Source organism: Myotis daubentonii, chromosome 7 (assembly GCF_963259705.1).
Source record: "Myotis daubentonii chromosome 7, mMyoDau2.1, whole genome shotgun sequence".
Classification (NCBI taxonomy): Eukaryota; Metazoa; Chordata; class Mammalia; order Chiroptera; family Vespertilionidae; genus Myotis; species Myotis daubentonii.
In genome coordinates, this window is record NC_081846.1 from 37180526 (window position 1) to 37198845 (window position 18320).

Below are 18320 nucleotides of genomic sequence, written 5' to 3' on the forward strand. Positions count from 1 at the left end.
TCCTTTAGAATAGTCTCAGGTTAAACATCACCTTCTTGGGAATGCTTTCCCAGACCTCCTGACTAGGGTAAGTTCAAGTGTGGTATGACCCGGGTCACACTTTCAGCTATCACAATTATTTGGAGATAATTCTTTATTCAACATCTTCTCGGCCCAGCTACAAGCCACCACTAAGACAGGGATATTCAAGTTCATCTGTCTTGTTTTCCATGTTGGTGACTCCTAACACCATATTGGGACATCGTAGGAGGCAGAGATGTACTGACAGACCAGATTCATTTCTGTTTCTGGAGTACTGGGCTACCTTTTTCAGACATAAACCCTATGTCTATTAATAAACTTTTCTACCTGTCTCTTTTACAAGCAAATAAAACAGACAACTCATCTGAGTAAAGAAAATGGAAACAATCTAAACCCTTCATCTCGTAAGTCAAACTGTCAGAAATCAACCAACTTCCTGAGGTCACAGAGAAACCTGGGAGGAAGATGGCCGTTTCTAGTCTAACTCTGTACAGAGAACAGCCAGCAACTTAAAAAGAAGCAAACCATTAAGGTTCCCACCACTGTCCCAGCAAAGTCACAGATCAGCCAGCTTCTCTTCTCCCCCAAGGCGTACAGTTTCACACAGAATATTCAACATTTACAACAGAAACCGTTAAATTGTATCACAGAGGCAATAGAAAAGGTCCTCACTTCACAACTAGCATAGAAGCTAAGACCACTGGCTTCTACATTGTGATCAAATGAGGTTTAGTCCAAAAATGATTCAATATTAGGAAATCCATTTATATAATTCAGCATATTGTTAGATCTATGAAGAGAAATAATCAAGTGATCATGTCCACAAAATTTAAATCCATCCATGATAAAAATTTACAAGAAAATAGAAATCAATGGATATTCAGTTGACCCCCTTGAACACAGGTGTAAACTGCACAGGTCAACTTATATGTGGATTTTTACTATATTTTTTAACATGACAAAATACATTTACCTCAGCCCCAAAGCTCTACTTAATGGGAAAGTGCTTGTTTAGGCCATGCACTGCCCGCACCCACTGGAGCAGGTCCCCACACAAGAGGGGCACAAGGCTGCACAGGAAGAGCACCTGCCCACACAGCCTCGAACCCTGGGAAACTGCTGCTTTATTACATTTTTCTTACTGTCTATAACAGGAAGGCAAAATTAGAATACAGAGGTCAACAGCCTTTGTTTTTTATAACAACTGATTTTTATTTGAGTTTAGAGAGAGGAAGGGTGAAAGAGGAAGGGAGAGAGGGAGATATCGATCAATTGCCTCCCACATGTACCCCGACTGAGGATCAAACCCCCAGCCCACATATGTGCCCTGACCAGGAACTGAACCTGCCACCTTTTGGTGTACAGGAGGACACTCCAACCAACTGAGCCACACCGACCAGGGCCAGAAGCCAACAGCTTTATCTTAACTAAAAACAACCGGGTTAGAAAATGTATGAAAAAGACCACCTTTTCCAATAGACAAAAGAAAGGAAAAAGACAATAAAGTAGTTGGACTATAAGCCAGTAAAAGAGGTGGAATGTAGGCATTAGCAATCAGACAACATCCCTTAGGAGGTCTAATGCAACTGTGAGCAAAAGGCTGATTGTAAAGTTTGCATGTAAACAAAAAAGAATACAACAGACAGGAAAACCCTAAAAAAGAACAGTACGGGAGAGATGGGAAACACTGTACTGTATACACATGAAAGTATGAAACCATCAATACTAAATCAGGAGAACTCTAGCACACAGAGATCCCAAAAGGTCAGAAGTGAAAACCCAGGAACATATCCAAGTTAATATGAACATTTAGAACTTGATATAAACAGCCACTCAAAATCAGTGGGGGGAAATTCCTTTAGGCCATGCACTGCCAGCACCACAGTACTGATTTAAAAAAAAAATTGATGATGGGAAAGCCATATGGGAAAGAGTGAAACTGGATGTGTAGCCCACACCATTCACAATAAATTCCACACAGAACAGGAACTGGAATATAAGAACATCCTTAAATGCACCAGAGGAATACAATAAACATTCTTCTTTTTTTTTTTTTAATATATTTTATTGATTTTTTACAGAGAGGAAGAGAGAGAGATAGAGAGTTAGAAACATCGATGAGAGAGAAACATCGATCAGCTGCCTCCTGCACATCTCCCACTGGGGATGTGCCCGCAACCCAGGTACATGCCCTTGACCGGAATCGAACCCGGGACCTTTCAGTCGGCAGGCCGACGCTCTATCCACTGAGCCAAACCGGTTTTGGCTACAATAAACATTCTTACAATACCTATGTGAAAAAAACTTCCATAACAGTGACTCAAAATAACAAACTGTTCAATGAATTTCACTACACATTAATAAACTTTCACAAAGCAGAACACAAGATCAAACACAAATGGCAAACTGGGAAATATTATTTGTAACATATGACTGAGAAGGGTTTTTAGGAGCCCTAATACACTGAGCAAGATGCACAACTTTAACTTGATAGAAAAGGGCAAAAGAACAGACAGTGCACAGAGAAAAGCAAAAGACCTTTAGATGTGGAAAGATGCTTAATCTTGCTCACCAGAACAATGCAAATAAGTTTACTCAGTCCTAACCAGTTTGGCTCAGTGGATAGAGCAGCGGCTGGAGGACTGAAGGGTCCTGGTTCGATTTTGGTCAAAGGCACGTACTTCAGTTAAAGGCTCGATCCTTGGCCCTGGTGGGGACATATGCAGGAGGCAACCAATTGATATGTCTCTCACATCAATGTTTCTCTCTGTCTCTACCCATCCCTTTCTCTCTCTCTAAAAATCAATGGAAAATATCCTTGGGTGAAGACTGCCAACAACAAAAAAGTTTACTCCGCTGCCTTTCAGCCTGAAATATTCAAATACTGGCTGGGCCTGGCTTGGCCATGGGGAAGGAATGGAGTGCAAGGGTACAGCCTGGAGGAAGGGGACCTAGCTGTTATGGCAAAATCACACCTGCTGCTACTGCTGACCCATCACCTTCATGGAAACCAACCCTGAGATATGCTAGGTAAAGTAGGAAATGGCATGTGCACAAGGTTTTCCTGTGACATGATTCATAACAACAGAAATTGGGAAGCTACTCAAATGCCCATCAATGGGAATGCCCAAATAATTCCCTGGGCACCACATCCCTTGGCTGTATGAAGAAGCGAGGAAGGTCGCTATGTGCTAATATGCAGACACCTCCAAAAAATATGCAGGAAAAACAGGATGTAGGACAGAGTCTATGGCCAGCTACCTTTTGCCCCTATTCTCCAACCCAAATAGGAAGGATACACCAAAGACTAAGAATGTCACCCAGGCCTGGCGGGTGTGGCTCCATGGTTGAGCACTGACCTGTGAACCAGGAGGTCACTGGTTCAATTCCGGGTCTGGGCACATACCTGGGTTGTGGGCTTGATTCCCAGTAGGGGGCGTGCAGGAGGCAGCTGATTAAAGAGTGTCTCTCATCATTGATGTTTCTATCTCTCTCTCTCCCTTCTCTGAAATAAAAAAATAAAAAATAAAAATAAAAGCCACCAAGCAGGTAGGGTGGGAGAAGGACGAAGAGTCTGGCTCTGCATGTACCTACCTGATCGCACAGCTTTGACTGTGCAATCATCAAATGTTTGTTACTTTTTTAAAAATGTAACTTAAAAAATTTTTAAAAATTTTAGAGAGGGAGGGAGAGGGAGGAGGAGATAAGAGAGAGAGAGAGAGAGACATGGATCAGCTGCCTCCCACACACACCCTGACTGGGCATTGAACCCACAACCTGGGTATGTGCCCTGACCCTGGTGACCTTTCAGTGCATGGGATGCTGCTCAACCAACTGAGCCACACCGGCCAGGGCTAAGTAACTTTTAAACATGGAAAATAAATAACAGAAAATGAACCCAACTACTTAATCAGGATGATAGCCTAACATAAACAGAGAGAAAAATGACTCCAAGTGACTGCAAAATCCACAACCCTTCACCTTAATTAGAAGGCTCAGTAACTCAAGAAACTTCCCACTACAAACATCATGAATTCTTGGACACAAACACCGGAGTTAGCTGCCTCGAACAACCACTTCAAAAATACAACTAAAAGACGGAACGGACATCGCCCAGAACCACAGGAAGACTGGCTGAGGGGAAATTCTTCAACTGGAAGGAAAGACAACAGCATACGAGACTCAGAGGAGGCGCAGTGTGGAAAATACAAAGGTGCGGAGGTACGCACGGAGCGGGCTGGTAGCTGAGGGCGCGGTTGTCATTTTCAATCGGAAGGGAGTCTCAGATTCTGAGCTCCAGTTCTGGGCGAGTCTCTAAGGACCCAGACTCAAACGGGAGAAGCGGGACTGTCTGGCATCGGTCAGAACGCAAGGGCAGCTTTCTCTCCGAGGTTTGCAGCGGTTGCTGGGACTCTGAGAGGCAGAGCCTCTGGGGACGGGACTGAGAGCAGCCATAACTGCTCCCTCCACCTGCCCTGTTGATCCTGTGCGACCCGCCCTGCCCAAGCCCTGCGCAGAGCCATTTGCCAGATAGCCTCAGGCAAAGGCTAGATTAGCACCTCCCTAGAGGACAGAAGTTTTCCCACTGCAGACACAGCTGATTCTCACAGCCAGTTGGCCAGGAGGTCAAATCCCCCTAGTATTAACTACAACAATCAAGGCTTAACTACAACAAAACTGCGCACAAAGACCACTAGGGGGTGCACCAAGAAAGCATAAAAAGTGAAGAGACAAAGAAACAGGACAAAACTGTCAATGGAGGATACTGAGTTCAGAACCACACTTTTAAGGTCTCTCAAGAACTGTCTAGAAGCCGCTGATAAACTTAATGAGATCCTCAAGAAATCTAATGAGACCCTTGATGTTATGATAAAGAACCAACTAGAAATTAAGCATACACAGACTGAAATAACGAATATTATACAGACTCCCAACAGCAGACCAGAGGAGCGCAAGAATCAAGGCAAAGATTTGAAATGCGAAGAAGCAAAAAACACCCAACCAGAAAAGCAAAATGAAAAAAGAATCCGAAAATACGAAGATAGTGTAAGGAGCCTCTGGGACAGCTTCAAGCGTACCAACATCAGAATTATAGGGCTGCCAGAAGAAGAGAGAGAACAAGACATTGAAAACCTATTTGAAGAAATAATGACAGAAAACTTCCCCTACCTGGTGAAAGAAATAGACTTACAAGTCCAGGAAGTGAAGAGAACCCCAAACAAAAGGAATCCAAAGAGGACCACGCCAAGACACATCATAATTAAAATGCCAAGAGCAAAAGACAAAGAGAGAATCTTAAAAGCAGCAAGAGGCTGAAACCGGTTTGGCTCAATGGATAGAGCGTCGGCCTGCGAACTGAAAGGTCCCAGGTTTGATTCCGGTCAAGGGCAAGTACCTGGGTTGCGGGCACATCCCCAGTAGGAGATGTGCAGGAGGCAGCTAATCGATGTTTCTCTCATCGATGTTTCTAACTATCTCTCTCCCTTCCTCTCTGTAAAAAATCAATAAAATATATTTAAAAAAAAAAAAAAAAGCAGCAAGAGAAAGAAACTCAGTTACCTACAAGGGAGTACCCATACGACTGTCAGCTGATTTCTCAACAGAAACTTTGCAGGCCAGAAGGGAGTTGCAAGAAATATTCAAAATGATGAATGCCAAGAACCTACAACCAAGATTACTTTATCCAGCAAAGCTATCATTCAGAATTGAAGGTCAGATAAAGAGCTTCACAGATAAAGAAAAGCTAAAGGAGTTCATCACCACCAAACCAGTATTATATGAAATGCTGAAAGGTATCCTTTAAGAAGAGGAAGGTAGACAGAACTTAGCAGTCAGAGCTCAGAAGACAGAACCTACACAGAACCTACAGACAGAGGAGAACCAAGATGGCGGCATAGGTTAACGCCGGAGTTTGCTGCTTTGAACAACTACTTCAAAAGTGAAACTAAAACACAGAACGGACATCACCCAGAACCACAGGAACGCTGGCTGAGTGGAAGTCCTACAACTAGGAGGAAAGAGAAACGCACACGGACACTCAGAGGAGGCGCAGTGCTGAAGTCAAATTCTGAGGTGCGGAGTGCGCGGAGCGGGCTGGCGGCGGAGGGCGCGGTTGTTGTTTTCAATCGGGAGGGAGTCGCAGACTCTGAGCACCAGATCCGGGCGAGTCTTTAGGGACCCAGACTCAAACGGGAGAAGCGGGACTGTCTGGCTTCGGTCAGAGCGAGTGCAGCTTTCTCTCCAAGCTTTGCAGCGGGTGCTGGGACCCAGAGAGGCAGAGCCCCTGGGGACAGGACTGAGAGCCGCCATAACTGCTCTCTCCGGCCCACCCTGTTGATCCTGTGCGACCCGCCCCGCCCAAGCCCTGCACAGAGGCATTTGCCGGATAGCCTCAGGCAAAGGCTAGATTAGTACCTCCCTAGAGGACAGAAGTTCTCTCACTGCTGACACAGCTGATTCTCATAGCCACTTGGCCTGGAGGTCAAACCCTCCCTGGAATTAGCTACAACAATCAAGATTTAACTATAAGACTTCGAACAAAAACCACTAGGGGGTACACCAAGGAAGCATAACAAAATGCGGAGACAAAGAAACAGGACAAAATTGTCAATGGAAGATATAGAGTTCAGAACCACACTTTTAAGGTCTTTCAAGAACTGTTTAGAAGCTGTCGATAAACTTAATGAGATCTACACGAAAACTAATAAGACCCTCGATCTTATATTGGGGAACCAACGAGAAATTAAGCATACACGGACTGAAATAACGAATATTATACAGACGCCCGACAACAGACCAGAGGAGCGCAAGAATCAAGTCAATGATTTGAAATGCGAGGAAGCAAAAAACATCCAACCGGAAAAGCAAAATGAAAAAAGAATCCAAAAATGCGAGGATAGTGTAAGGAGCCTCTGGGACAGCTTCAAGCGTACCAACATCAGAATTATAGGGGTGCCAGAAGATGAGAGAGAGCAAGATATTGAAAACCTATTTGAAGAAATAATGACAGAAAACTTCCCCCACCTGGTGAAAGAAATGGACTTACAGGTCCAAGAAGCGCGGAGAACCCCAAACAAAAGGAATCCAAAGAGGACCACACCAAGACACATCATAATTAAAATGCCAAGAGCAAAAGATAAAGAGAGAATCTTAAAAACAGCAAGAGAAAGAAACTCAGTTACCTACAAGGGAATACCCATACGACTGTCAGCTGATTTCTCAACAGAAACTTTGCAGGCCAGAAGGGAGTGGCAAGAAATATTCAAAGTGATGAATACCAAGAACCTACAACCAAGATTACTTTATCCAGCAAAGCTATCATTCAGAATTGAAGGTCAGATAAAGAGCTTCACAGATAAGGAAAAGCTAAAGGAGTTCATCACCACCAAACCAGGATTATATGAAATGCTGAAAGGTGTCCTTTGAGAAGAGGAAGAGGAAGAAAAGGGTAAAGATACACATTATGAACAACAAATATGCATCTATCAACAAGTGAATCTAAGAATCAAGTGAATAAATAATCTGATGAACAGAATGAACTGTTGATTATAATAGAATCAGGGACATAGAAAGGGAATGGACTGACTATTCTTGGGGGGGAAAGGGGTGTGGGAGATGTGGGAAGAGACTGGACAAAAATCGTGCACCTATGGATGAGGACAGTGGGTGGGGAGTGAGGGCGGAGGGTGGGGCGGGAACTGGGAGGAGGGGAGTTATGGGGGGAAAAAAAAAGAGGAACAAATGTAATGATCTGAACAATAAAGATTTAATTAAAAAAAAAAGAAGAAGAGGAAGGTAAAGATACTAATTATGAACAACAAATATGCATCTATCAACAAGTGAATCTAAGAATCAAGTAAATAAATAATCTGATGAACAGAATGAACTGGTGATTATAATAGAATCAGGGACATAGAAAGGGAATGGACTCACTATTCTTGGGGGGGAAAGGGGTGTGGGAGATGCGGGAAGAGACTGGACAAAAATTGTGCACCTATGGATGAGGACAGTGGGGGGGTAAGGGCAGAGGGTGGGGTGGGAACTGGGTGGAGGGGAGCTATGGGGGGAAAAAAAGAGGAACAAATGTAATAATCTGAACAATAAAGATTTAATAAAATAAAAAAAAGAAAAAAAAAGAATTCGCAGACTTTGGGTCTGTGGAAAGACATGGTTAAGGTCAGTCCACACGTCTTTGTTAGAAATCAGGAAGTGAACGAAGGTGGATGGGCCTGGCAGAAAATTGCAAGAAGCCAACAGGGAGGAGTCCAACCACTGGCCGAAGATGAGGCAACTTAACACATCAAAAGTCCTGCCCTGGTCTGTATGACTCGGTTGAGTGTGTCCTCCGGTGCACCAAAAAAGTTGCCGGTTTGATTCTAGGTCAGGGCACATGCCTGGGTTGTGGGCTCAAACCTCAGTAGGGGGCATGCAGGTGGGAGCCTATCGATGTTTCCCTTTCACATTGATGTTTCTTTCTCTTTCCCTTCCTCCCTCTCTAAAATCAATAAAAAATTCTTTTAAAAATTCTAATGACACTTAAAAATAATTAATGATCACGAGTGAAGATGTGAGAGGGCCAATTCAGTCTAAAAATTAGGGGGAAGGAAAAGGACCTGCCCTTCCCACTCCAACAGCAGAGACGCTCTTCACAGAGTACCTGCAGATGTGGGGTGGAGGTGGATGGGGATGGGATGAGAAAGCCATCTCCCTGATGGAGCCAGGCAGCCACCAGCAGTGCATGAGGCAAGGACAACACAGATGGATCAGGAACTTTATAATGGATGAATCTGGCTGAAGACACCTCAGTCTACGGATCAATCTTGGACTCAACACCAAGTTCACAGCACCGCCCACAAGTTTTCTTGCCAAAAAAACAAGTTGAATGTGAAAATAACCAAGCCCCAAGACCTAACCACGAGTGTACAGAAAATAATGATGGATAGTGGAGCAAACCAGGCACGCACTTGTTCCCCCGCCCCCTCGCCCCCAAAACCCACGGGCATTAAGAAAAGGAGGGAGACGCACTGCTTAAGAATGAAAGGACTCAAGGCCTGACAAGCACACAGCAGGCCGTGAGTGGACAGTTACTTGAACACAATGATGAGGGAAGTCCATATAAACAGACTCAGTGGAATATGGGTATGTTAAGAAATTACTATTAATAAGTGAGTTAAAAGCAAAGTGGTTATACAAAAAACACACAAAAGACTGAGGGGCACCACACTGTATTACTTAATTGGGCGGAGGGCAGGAGGTAATGAAATGGGCCAGGGACAAATGCTTTTCAGTGTCCCCTCTCCCACCCAGTATTCAATTGAAAATATTCAAATATTCACCAATTAGCAAGTAACAGCAAAAGTCAGAGGATACTACTCACCAGCCACAACGGGAAGCAATTTACACACAACATTTCCTACTTCCTGCACTTAATGATTTAACTCCCTGAATCTAGTGGGGTTAGGGACTGTCCCAGGCTCCATGTGGCCAAGTCAGTGCTCATCCTTCTGCTAACAAGCTAAGCCCCTGGCCTCTGTCCCATGGCCCCTCCTGCATCAGACTCCCATCTTCTCACCACGTGTTCTAGAATGGTCTCCCCTATGAGCTCATGGCTCAGCAGCAGGTGGGAAGGCCTCTAGTTCTAAATAAACCTACAAAGGCTCTACCTGTCATGAGACTGACAATTCTCCACGCAGAGTCTTGGTCTTTGAGCGACTCCCTTCGGGGAGAAATGCACTGCAGGTTACTTATTACAATGGTTTCCAAATAAGTCCTCATTCTGGTATTAGACTGTTTAGAACTATGAAACTGGTTTAAAACAAACTTCGAACTTGTAACCTCTCAAGTTTGGGCCTGAAAATGTGTACTTACAATGTTACTTGCTGATCCTGTGCCTTTTTTTGCACTTGGAACTGCCCATCTACACCATGCCCCTGCTACGCCATCAGCTTCTTGTAAATGTCTCAAACTCCGGGAAACCCTTAAACTTTCAGTTCATTTACCCCAGTTCTATTACTGAATTAGTGGCGTTTCACTAAAAATGCCAGGAGGCTCCAAATGTTGCTGTCCCACCTCTGAACTATCAACCTGCTCCAGTGGTGGGAGAGCCTGAAGAAGTTCGAGTGTGCCCACTCGGGAGGACCAGGCCAGGGGACACTCACCTGGGTCTGCAGCCTAGCAACAATATCCTTCCGGGCTTTCATGACGGCGTCCAGCTTCCCAGAGACCATAATGGAGAGGCCCTGGTCTTTGGCGAGAGACAGCTCCAGGTGAGCTCCTGTCCTCTGCATGATCTCAAGGCAGATTTTTGCTTGTTCACCTTCTCCAAACTGGTTCATGTCCTTGTATTTTCTCTCCTCCAGGGGTACATGGAACACCTGCTCAGAAAAGGACCAATGGGGAAGTTGAGACAGCAAGAAGAGAAGCAAGGATATTTAAATGTCTAGGCACGGAATATTGGAGTCTGTCCACTAAGTGCCACTCCTCTACCCACTGAGGGAAGGCCCAGAGAGCAGTGAAGAGATAAGCAGGTGCCGAAGGTAATGAGGCCGACCTTCTAGTGAAGAAGCAACCACCCCCAACACAGTGAGTGCAGTGAAGGAAACAGACGGAGTTGAGAGGATGGGTAGGGCAGAGGTAAGGGAGGTTCTGAGGATGTCCAGGAAGGACCTTCCTGAAGAGTCAAGACACAGCCGGCTCTGCTGGGAGGTAAGGACAAGTGGAAGAGAGAGGACAAAGGCTTAACAAAGTCAGGTGTGAGAGCAATCTGAGCGGCAAAAAGGAAGGGGCCAGACCCCTCAAGCCACCTTGCATTGAGATGGTGTCAGCAGAAGGAGACATCTGACTGCCAACTCGGGTCCCCCAGCTGCTCTGTGGAGATGGGACTGAACATGACACACTAAGCTGCGCGTTAAAAAGATTGGGAGAGCCCTAGCTGGTTTGGCTCAGTGCATAGAGCGTTGGCCTGCGGACCGAAGGGTCCCGGGTTCGATTCTGGTCAAAGGGCATGTATCTCGGTTGCAGGCTCCTTCCCAGCCTGGGCCCTGGTTGGGGCTCATGCAGGAGGCAACCAATTGATGTCTCTCACATAGATATTTCTCTCTGTCTTTCCCTCTCTCCTCCACTCTCTCTCAAAAAAAAAAAAATGAAAAATATCCTTGGGTGAGGATTAAAATAAAGAAAAAAGAATAATGACTACAAAAAAAGAAAAAGATTGGGAGACGCCTACTGAAAGAAGATGATCAGATGCAGCTGGTTATGAGTCTGGATTTGGAGAGGTGCCCTCTCAGCACAGAAGTGGACAGGTGGCAATTACCAACTGTGACCCCAGATGAGTTCACAGACAGAAGGCAGAGGAGATGACTGCTTCAAGACAACAGGACACAAAGTAGACAAGATAGACAGGTCTTATTGGAGGTACTGATGGGGAAGGGTGAAAGGCAGGGGCAGTTTCAGGAGTTGGGAGAAGAGACGGAATTGCAGTAGGCTGAAGAACAGAAGGAGACCCATTCCTTCTGGGTGCTGGGGACATAGGTTAGCACGAGGGCAGTGTACTCCATGGAGCAGCCCTGGGGTGGGGGTGGGCTAAACCTGAAGGCCTATTCCCTCTGTACCTCCCCAAGCACTCTAATCAGATACTCCTTCTTCCTCCTGGGAAGGGCAGGTGAAGAAAGAGTGGCATTCCTACCTGAGTGATGACAGAAGCCTTGATGGGCCGGATCTTGTTACCCCAGGCGCCTGCAGGTTCCTGGGCGCTTTCCAAGCAAGCTGCTTTCTCAGGGAGTGGGGGGAAGGCATCCTTGTAGGTTGGAGGGTCACTCTCTTCTTCTGAATTTAAAGTGGCAACTGGACCAGCCAACACAGATTTAGAGGAAGCACATTGTTTTCAGTATCAGAAGAAAAAACACGTGGGAGATTTTAATGTCAAAAAGAGAATACTAATTGCCTAAGTGACAGTGACCTGTCTCATTCAGTGATGGGAAAGGGCCCCAGGAGGTCTCCAGGCCCAGCACCCCCAGGTCCAACATGTGAACTGTAGAGGCCAAGTTGATGTGAACCTGATGGCAAGATCCCTGCCCTGGCAGCTTCCCTGTGAAGGATCAGCTCAGACACCGGGCACCCCACCCTTCCCATGATGAGGTGAGCCCCTTGAAGGCAGGCCTTGCCCTCACAGTCTTCTAATCCTGTATTTTTTTTTTTAAAATCATAATTAGGGCAATGCCTGGCACAGAGCTGGCCCTCAAATTTGCAGAATAAATTAACGCTGCTGCCAGGCATGGCCTGTCATGTACAACGTTGACAAGAACTCCGGCAGGGATTCCTCACCCTTCTCAGCGAGCAGTAAGCCCTGGAAATCAGGGCCCCTCATCATTACCCACTTCCATCCTCACCATTCACACTCCTGTCCCAATAGCCACAGCTCCATGAAAGCGGGAGTGTGATTATTTGGAATCAGCCTATATGCAAGGCCAAGCACAGCGTCTGGCAATAGGAGGGCCTGATAAAACTTGCTGTGGATGGGTGTGTGCACAGAGCAGTGAGATAACCTTTGGGTTCACACAGGCCTACATCCAACTGTGGGTTCACCACTTCTGTCCATGTGGCTAAGCTATACCCAAACACCAATAAAGACACAGTGCTTGGGTTCTGTCACTACCTTGCATCTGTCACTCATCTAGAAAGGGATATGATGTGTACTCCATAGGGCTGCTAGGTCATTTAGAAAGACCCAGCACTACAGGCACTCAGAATCAAAGCGAGGAAGTGTCCAGGTCTCCACAACCCAGAGAGGATCACTTGAAAGGTGGCACAAGTGACTGACAAAATGAATTTTTAATTTTAATTACTTTAACTTAAGAACCAATATCCGATTCATTTATAGAAAACTTAAGAATGTTTGGAACAACTTGGAATAGAATAGCCTACTCTTTCAAATGAAAATTTTATAAAATCAAATACAGATGAAGGGTTTTAGATAAACATTTGGTGTGCAAATCAAGCTGTCCTGATGTTGTAAATGGAGACCAGATTCTGAAGAAAATAACGTCAAGTATCATTTTTTCTTTCTACATTAAGAGATATTGAAATGACAATGTTTTAGACATATTCCTCCAGATGAGTGTTCTCGGTCATGGCCAGCTGCTTTAAGGAACTGAGAAGCCAGGGAGGGCCCAGCCTTCACCCCGCTGGTGGGCTCCTGACAGTGCTCTGGGGTGCTCCACAGCCCAGATTTAGTTCAACACAACTGGGAACAGCAATTTTGAAAAAAGAATCATATTAATTAACAATGGTCAAATTCATCGGCTTTCCAGAAAGTTGTCCACATTTTAAATCTCATTTGGTCCAGATTCACCTATTACTCCTGGCTAGTTCCTCCCTGCACAGAAGGGTAGTGCAAAACCAAGTGCACAAGATAGGTGGGCCCTGGCCCTACCCCACAACTAGTGTCAAATGTACTTCTACAGATTTCAAAAGGGCTTGGAGGGAACGCTGTCTGAAAAGTTAGGAGTGTGTACAAAGCTGTCACCTTTGATCTGTTGCGGAACCAGCCCACTTCGGTGTTCAGCAAAGCTCTCTTGGGTCAAAACTGCAACCGAGCTCATGGTTGATGGGGTGCCCACACACAGTCCTGGTGAGGCACTGGAGTGGGGAATGAGGAGAGAGAAGAAAGTCAGGCACAGACAGCTCTCCATATCCACGAGACTGTAAAGCTTTCAACCAAGAATTAATTCTCTTTTACTAACAAACTATACCTTACTTTCCTCACTTATAACCTCTAATGTCAGTAAGGTGATACCCAAACTCTCACCAAGTGAAGAAAAGAAAAATGCAAATAAAGGAGGGTCCTTGGACAACTGTCCCTTCAAAAGTTGCCCTGTAGTTGAGCAGATGGAGGCTCTGGCTGAGCGGATCAACACCAGAATGCCAGGGCTCGCAGATACAGTCTGCACTCCAACTACTAGGGCCAACTAGAACCCACCACGCTGTGACCCAGCAACACAAATCAACATCTGGAAGGTTCTCCGAACAGCGGTCTCAGTTATTCTGTCTCTCTGTTCACCAAGTTACCTCCTGATGCTTATAATACAATGTACCACAGGACAGTTGCTACCAAAAAGCCAATCAAGCAGCAGAGGCAGGGCTCTCATCCAGGGCTCAGTCACCTGAACAGCACTGCAATGCTAAGGGGGCTGGCTGGGGGGGCGGGAAGAGCAGCCTTACAGCACTCTGTGGCAACAATGTAGTAGCAAAAGGCAGCAAGGACTGCCCAGATGGGCTAAGTGCCTCTAACATATGCTGATTGGTTATTCTCCAACATCCTATCGCCCAGATGTGGGAGGGGACTTGCAGCAGGTAGAACCTGGTACAAGGGCACCTCAAGTAGGGCAGGAACTGGAACCCACTCCCAAGCCACAGTACTCAGTGGGATTCCATGGGACTCTAGCTCTCAAAGCCATGGCTCCTTTATTTGGAAAAGAGGGCTTATAAGACACCGAGGCCAGGGGTGTTAGCTTCTTCCCCCAACTCTAGGTGAGCCCCATGCTAATATAATGAGGAAGAACCCCCCTCTTCACACAATTATGTACCAAGTGTCTTATACCACCTTGGCAAAAAAAGTATAAGAAGGCCAAGTAATTTAATTAGAAGAGTGAGTTTTTACATAACTTTAATAATTTACACCTCTCCCCAAGTTCAAGAAAATTAAGCTCAGCATTAAAGAGAAGCAATATGCAAACTCAGATAATCCTGAGCAAACATAATTCACATTTAAGAAAAAAGATTAAAATGGATGGATGCCAGACGATACATCTGAAGGGCACACGTGCACACACTGCTCAGGCAGGACCTGATTCTCTCTCAAGAACCACTAGAAACTTAAGGATGAAATGTACTGGAAGGAAGTACACACACAGCCCCAGGAGAGGAAGCATTCAGACAGGACAAACTTACCAGCAAAACGGTCAGTAGCCAGAAAGTCCGTCCTGAGGCCACCTCTGTCAGCCTGCCAGCTTTTGCTGGTATGGAACAGGAAGGAAGAGGGAACAGGAGAAAACCAGAGAAAAGTTACTTATCTGCACTGTACAAACCAGACCCTTTTACCTCCCAACCAAAAAAAGTCAAAATAGTATTTAAACTTTCCCAATATTTAGGCATTTTCCTAGGAGGAAAAAAGGAAGCTCTGCTCTTAGACCATTAGCTCCAAACAAAACATATTGCAGTAAAACCTGAACCATCTTTTAGGGCAGTGGTCGCCAACCTTTTGGACCTCACGGACTACCAGTTGGCGACCGCTGTATTAGAGGACAAGTTTTCCAGGGACCTTGAGGGAGTGATCCCTTAAGAGCCAAAACTTTTTTTAAGTGTAACCATTTTGAAGTAAAATCCTCACAAAATTGATGGTTTGTTCTCCTGCATGGTTATGTACCTTTTCCCTATACTCCTCCTAATCTCTGAGTACTGTGCCAGATGAAAAAAAGGTTCTGATATTATGCTATGACATAGAATGTGGACCTTGGGGCCACCTGAGCTTTTAAGGGTAACTGAGAGTCACTGTCTTTAAAAGTCCTTTGCTCCCTTCTAATCCATGAGGTTTTAGAAACCAGGCCAGGAAACAGCAGGGTTGGAAGGAACTTTGCAAGGCCATCTGGGGAGAGTCAAGAACTACTCTATAAATTAAGAGGGTATGGGTCACCCTGCCTTGGGGGACTTTGGGATAGTGAGGCTGCCAGGTCAGTTACTGCCACTTTAGGCAAAATACCATATGCTGGACAAGGTACGATAAGCTACACAAAATAACAAAGGTCAGGCACGGGTCATTAGTGGGAGAATCAACAACAGTAACCTAACTGAAGAATAATGCCCCCATTAATATGCACCGCTCAGGAGCTAGGAAGACAGCTCATGGCAATCTGAGATGCAGCAGACTAGATTTAAAAGGGTCTCATCGTCCCAAATGGGATACAGACCAGTGGCACTTCAAGATTTTAGAAATCCCTGAATGCAGGGCTTGGGCAACCACATGGGGAAAGTTCTATGACCCATAGGCCAGAGCCTCTGTAGGGCCCCAGTCCCACCCTACATACAGATGCATCCTGAGACCAAGGAAGAAAGTGGAGACAAACTGACTAAGACTATTTACTTAGGAATTTGTCTCCAACTAATTCTAATCTGCAAGTTTTAAAGATTACGGTGAGGAATAAAGAAAGCCTTTCCATTAAGTCATAGTATCAGAGCAGCACATCCACCCAGGTCTGACAGTTAGGAAGGGCAAGCACTCTGTGGGATTCCCAGTGTACATGTAGCCAGTCCAGAAGTAAGATGGAGGTGTTCCAGGTCCAAACACTGACAATGAAGCCAGGATCCTGGTATCCAACTGACCCTCCTTTCTCAGAATTCCCACTGCAGCTGCACACACTCTTGCCAGGTGACCTTCCACCTGAACAACATCCCACCCGGGGTTGTCCCAGGCACCAACATAAATTCTTAAGATATACACACATCCACTTCTTTTTAAAAAAATACGTTTTTATTGATTTTTAGAGAGAGAGGAAGGGAGAGGGATAGAGAGAGAGAAAGATCGATGAGAAACATCTTTGACTGGCTGCCTCCTGTACGCTCCCTACTGGGGATCGAGCCTGCAACCCGGGCATGTGCCCGACTGGAAATTGAACAGTGAGTGACCTCTTGGTTCCTGGGTTGATGCTCAGCCACTGAGTCACACTGGGTGGGCAACATCCATCTCTGAACAAGTCAGGTTCACACACATAACCATAACAATAGCCACTCCCTCTCCTCTGTGCTCCCATGGACTAGTCTTCCATCTTTCCTGGACAAGGCAAGTCTTCATGTCCCAGTGACAGGCACACAACAAGCCCGTGGAGCTCAGTCACTATCCATGTCCACTCCAGCCACAGATCTGTGACCAGCCAATCCCCACTCTGCACTTGGTATCACACACAAAATGGGACAAATTCCTGAGGATCTCTTCGGATATTACTCACACACCTTTCAAAAGTCAACTCCAGCTAGCCCTTCTATTGGACTCAAGAAAGAAGCACTGCTGCAACAGATCCTAATGTGCCGCAGTCTCTAACGCCCCCACATGTACACAGGCCCTCAGGCAGCTGAGAACGGAGTGGACCTCCAGAAAACTCCAGACTGGTCTGACAGGACACACTAGGTCTCCCATCTTCAGATTTCAAATGGCAGTTTGAATCTGAAATGTCACAGCTGAACAGATTATGTGAATGGATTTAAATTAAGCAATAGATATAACACCTAAGGTTCTGATATCATCAAATAAGGCTATCATTTTTCTTCTAAATTTCTCAAAACTCCCACCTTTAAAGATTCCACTTTAAGTATGTATCTAATGACCCCCATGTAAATTAGATCTCAGCCCCACCTGAGGCTCTGAGGTAAAGCCTTACAAAAGGCCAGTACCAACCTTACCCACTGGCTCCAGCTGCGCCTTCACAGACAACCCCCAACAGACTTACTCCTGCTCACAGATGTCTTTTCCACCTCACAAGTGTGAACACGGCTGCAGGTGGTCTCCACTCTAGCTCTTTCACTTGCTACCTTAAGTTCCCAGGAGACCTTAGACAGGCCCAAAGAACAGAGACCAGACATCTACTATCACAATTTCTCAGTTAATCTAATAATGGTGCTCAAATCAGGATTGAAAGGGACCTTAGACATTACTCTATTGCAGTCTTTGAACACCACCAGAGACAGGAGCCACATGGCCTTTCAAGAGAGCCACACTCTACTTCTGTTCCACTGTGTAGCTGTCAGAACAGTCTGCCTTATGTTGTGCTAAACCTACAACCTCTCTCCCCGTACTGGCCAGAGAACAAGCCCACTCTTCCCTACTACACTCCAGAAGTGTGAGGCTGTGCCCCTACTTCAGTTGTTCCCAAGACGGCCCCAATCCCTTCATCACTGTGGTGGCTCTCAACTACTTTCCCTGCACTAAGCATTCAGGTCCACCCATACAAATCTCAAACTATTCTCAACCTGGACTTCGAGTGCTGTTCCTCAGGGTAAATGTCCAGAGCAAAAAAAAAAAAAAAAAAAAAGCCACATCTCAAATGATAAGTATGCAGCAAACAGAACTAGAAAAGAAGGGTGGGTGAAGCCCAGACTCTTCTCTTCCTCTCAGGGAACATCAAGCGCTCTTGAACCCCCCCCCCCCCCCCCCACGTGGGAGAAATGTATAGATTACACCTGAAACTTGTTTTTAAAAAGCACAGACAACAGGAAAATCTTTAAGAATTGTACTTTTTTGCTTTTAAAAACAA

The 18320-nt window shown here is 45.5% G+C and overlaps 1 protein-coding gene across 3 annotated transcripts in view; it reads right to left on the reverse strand.

The window, feature by feature from the left end:
• HDLBP (high density lipoprotein binding protein) overlaps positions 1 to 18320 on the reverse strand; it is an 84087-nt gene that overhangs the window by 26973 nt on the left and 38794 nt on the right. For all 3 annotated transcript variants that reach the window (XM_059703856.1, XM_059703857.1, XM_059703855.1), the window contains exons 2-5: positions 14968 to 15032; positions 13544 to 13656; positions 11705 to 11862; positions 10179 to 10394 (exon numbers count right to left, since the gene is read on the reverse strand). In XM_059703856.1, coding sequence (XP_059559839.1) covers positions 10179 to 10394; positions 11705 to 11862; positions 13544 to 13619 — 450 coding nt within the window. In that variant the 5' untranslated portion in view covers positions 13620 to 13656; positions 14968 to 15032. The remainder of the gene's footprint in view (positions 1 to 10178; positions 10395 to 11704; positions 11863 to 13543; positions 13657 to 14967; positions 15033 to 18320) is intronic.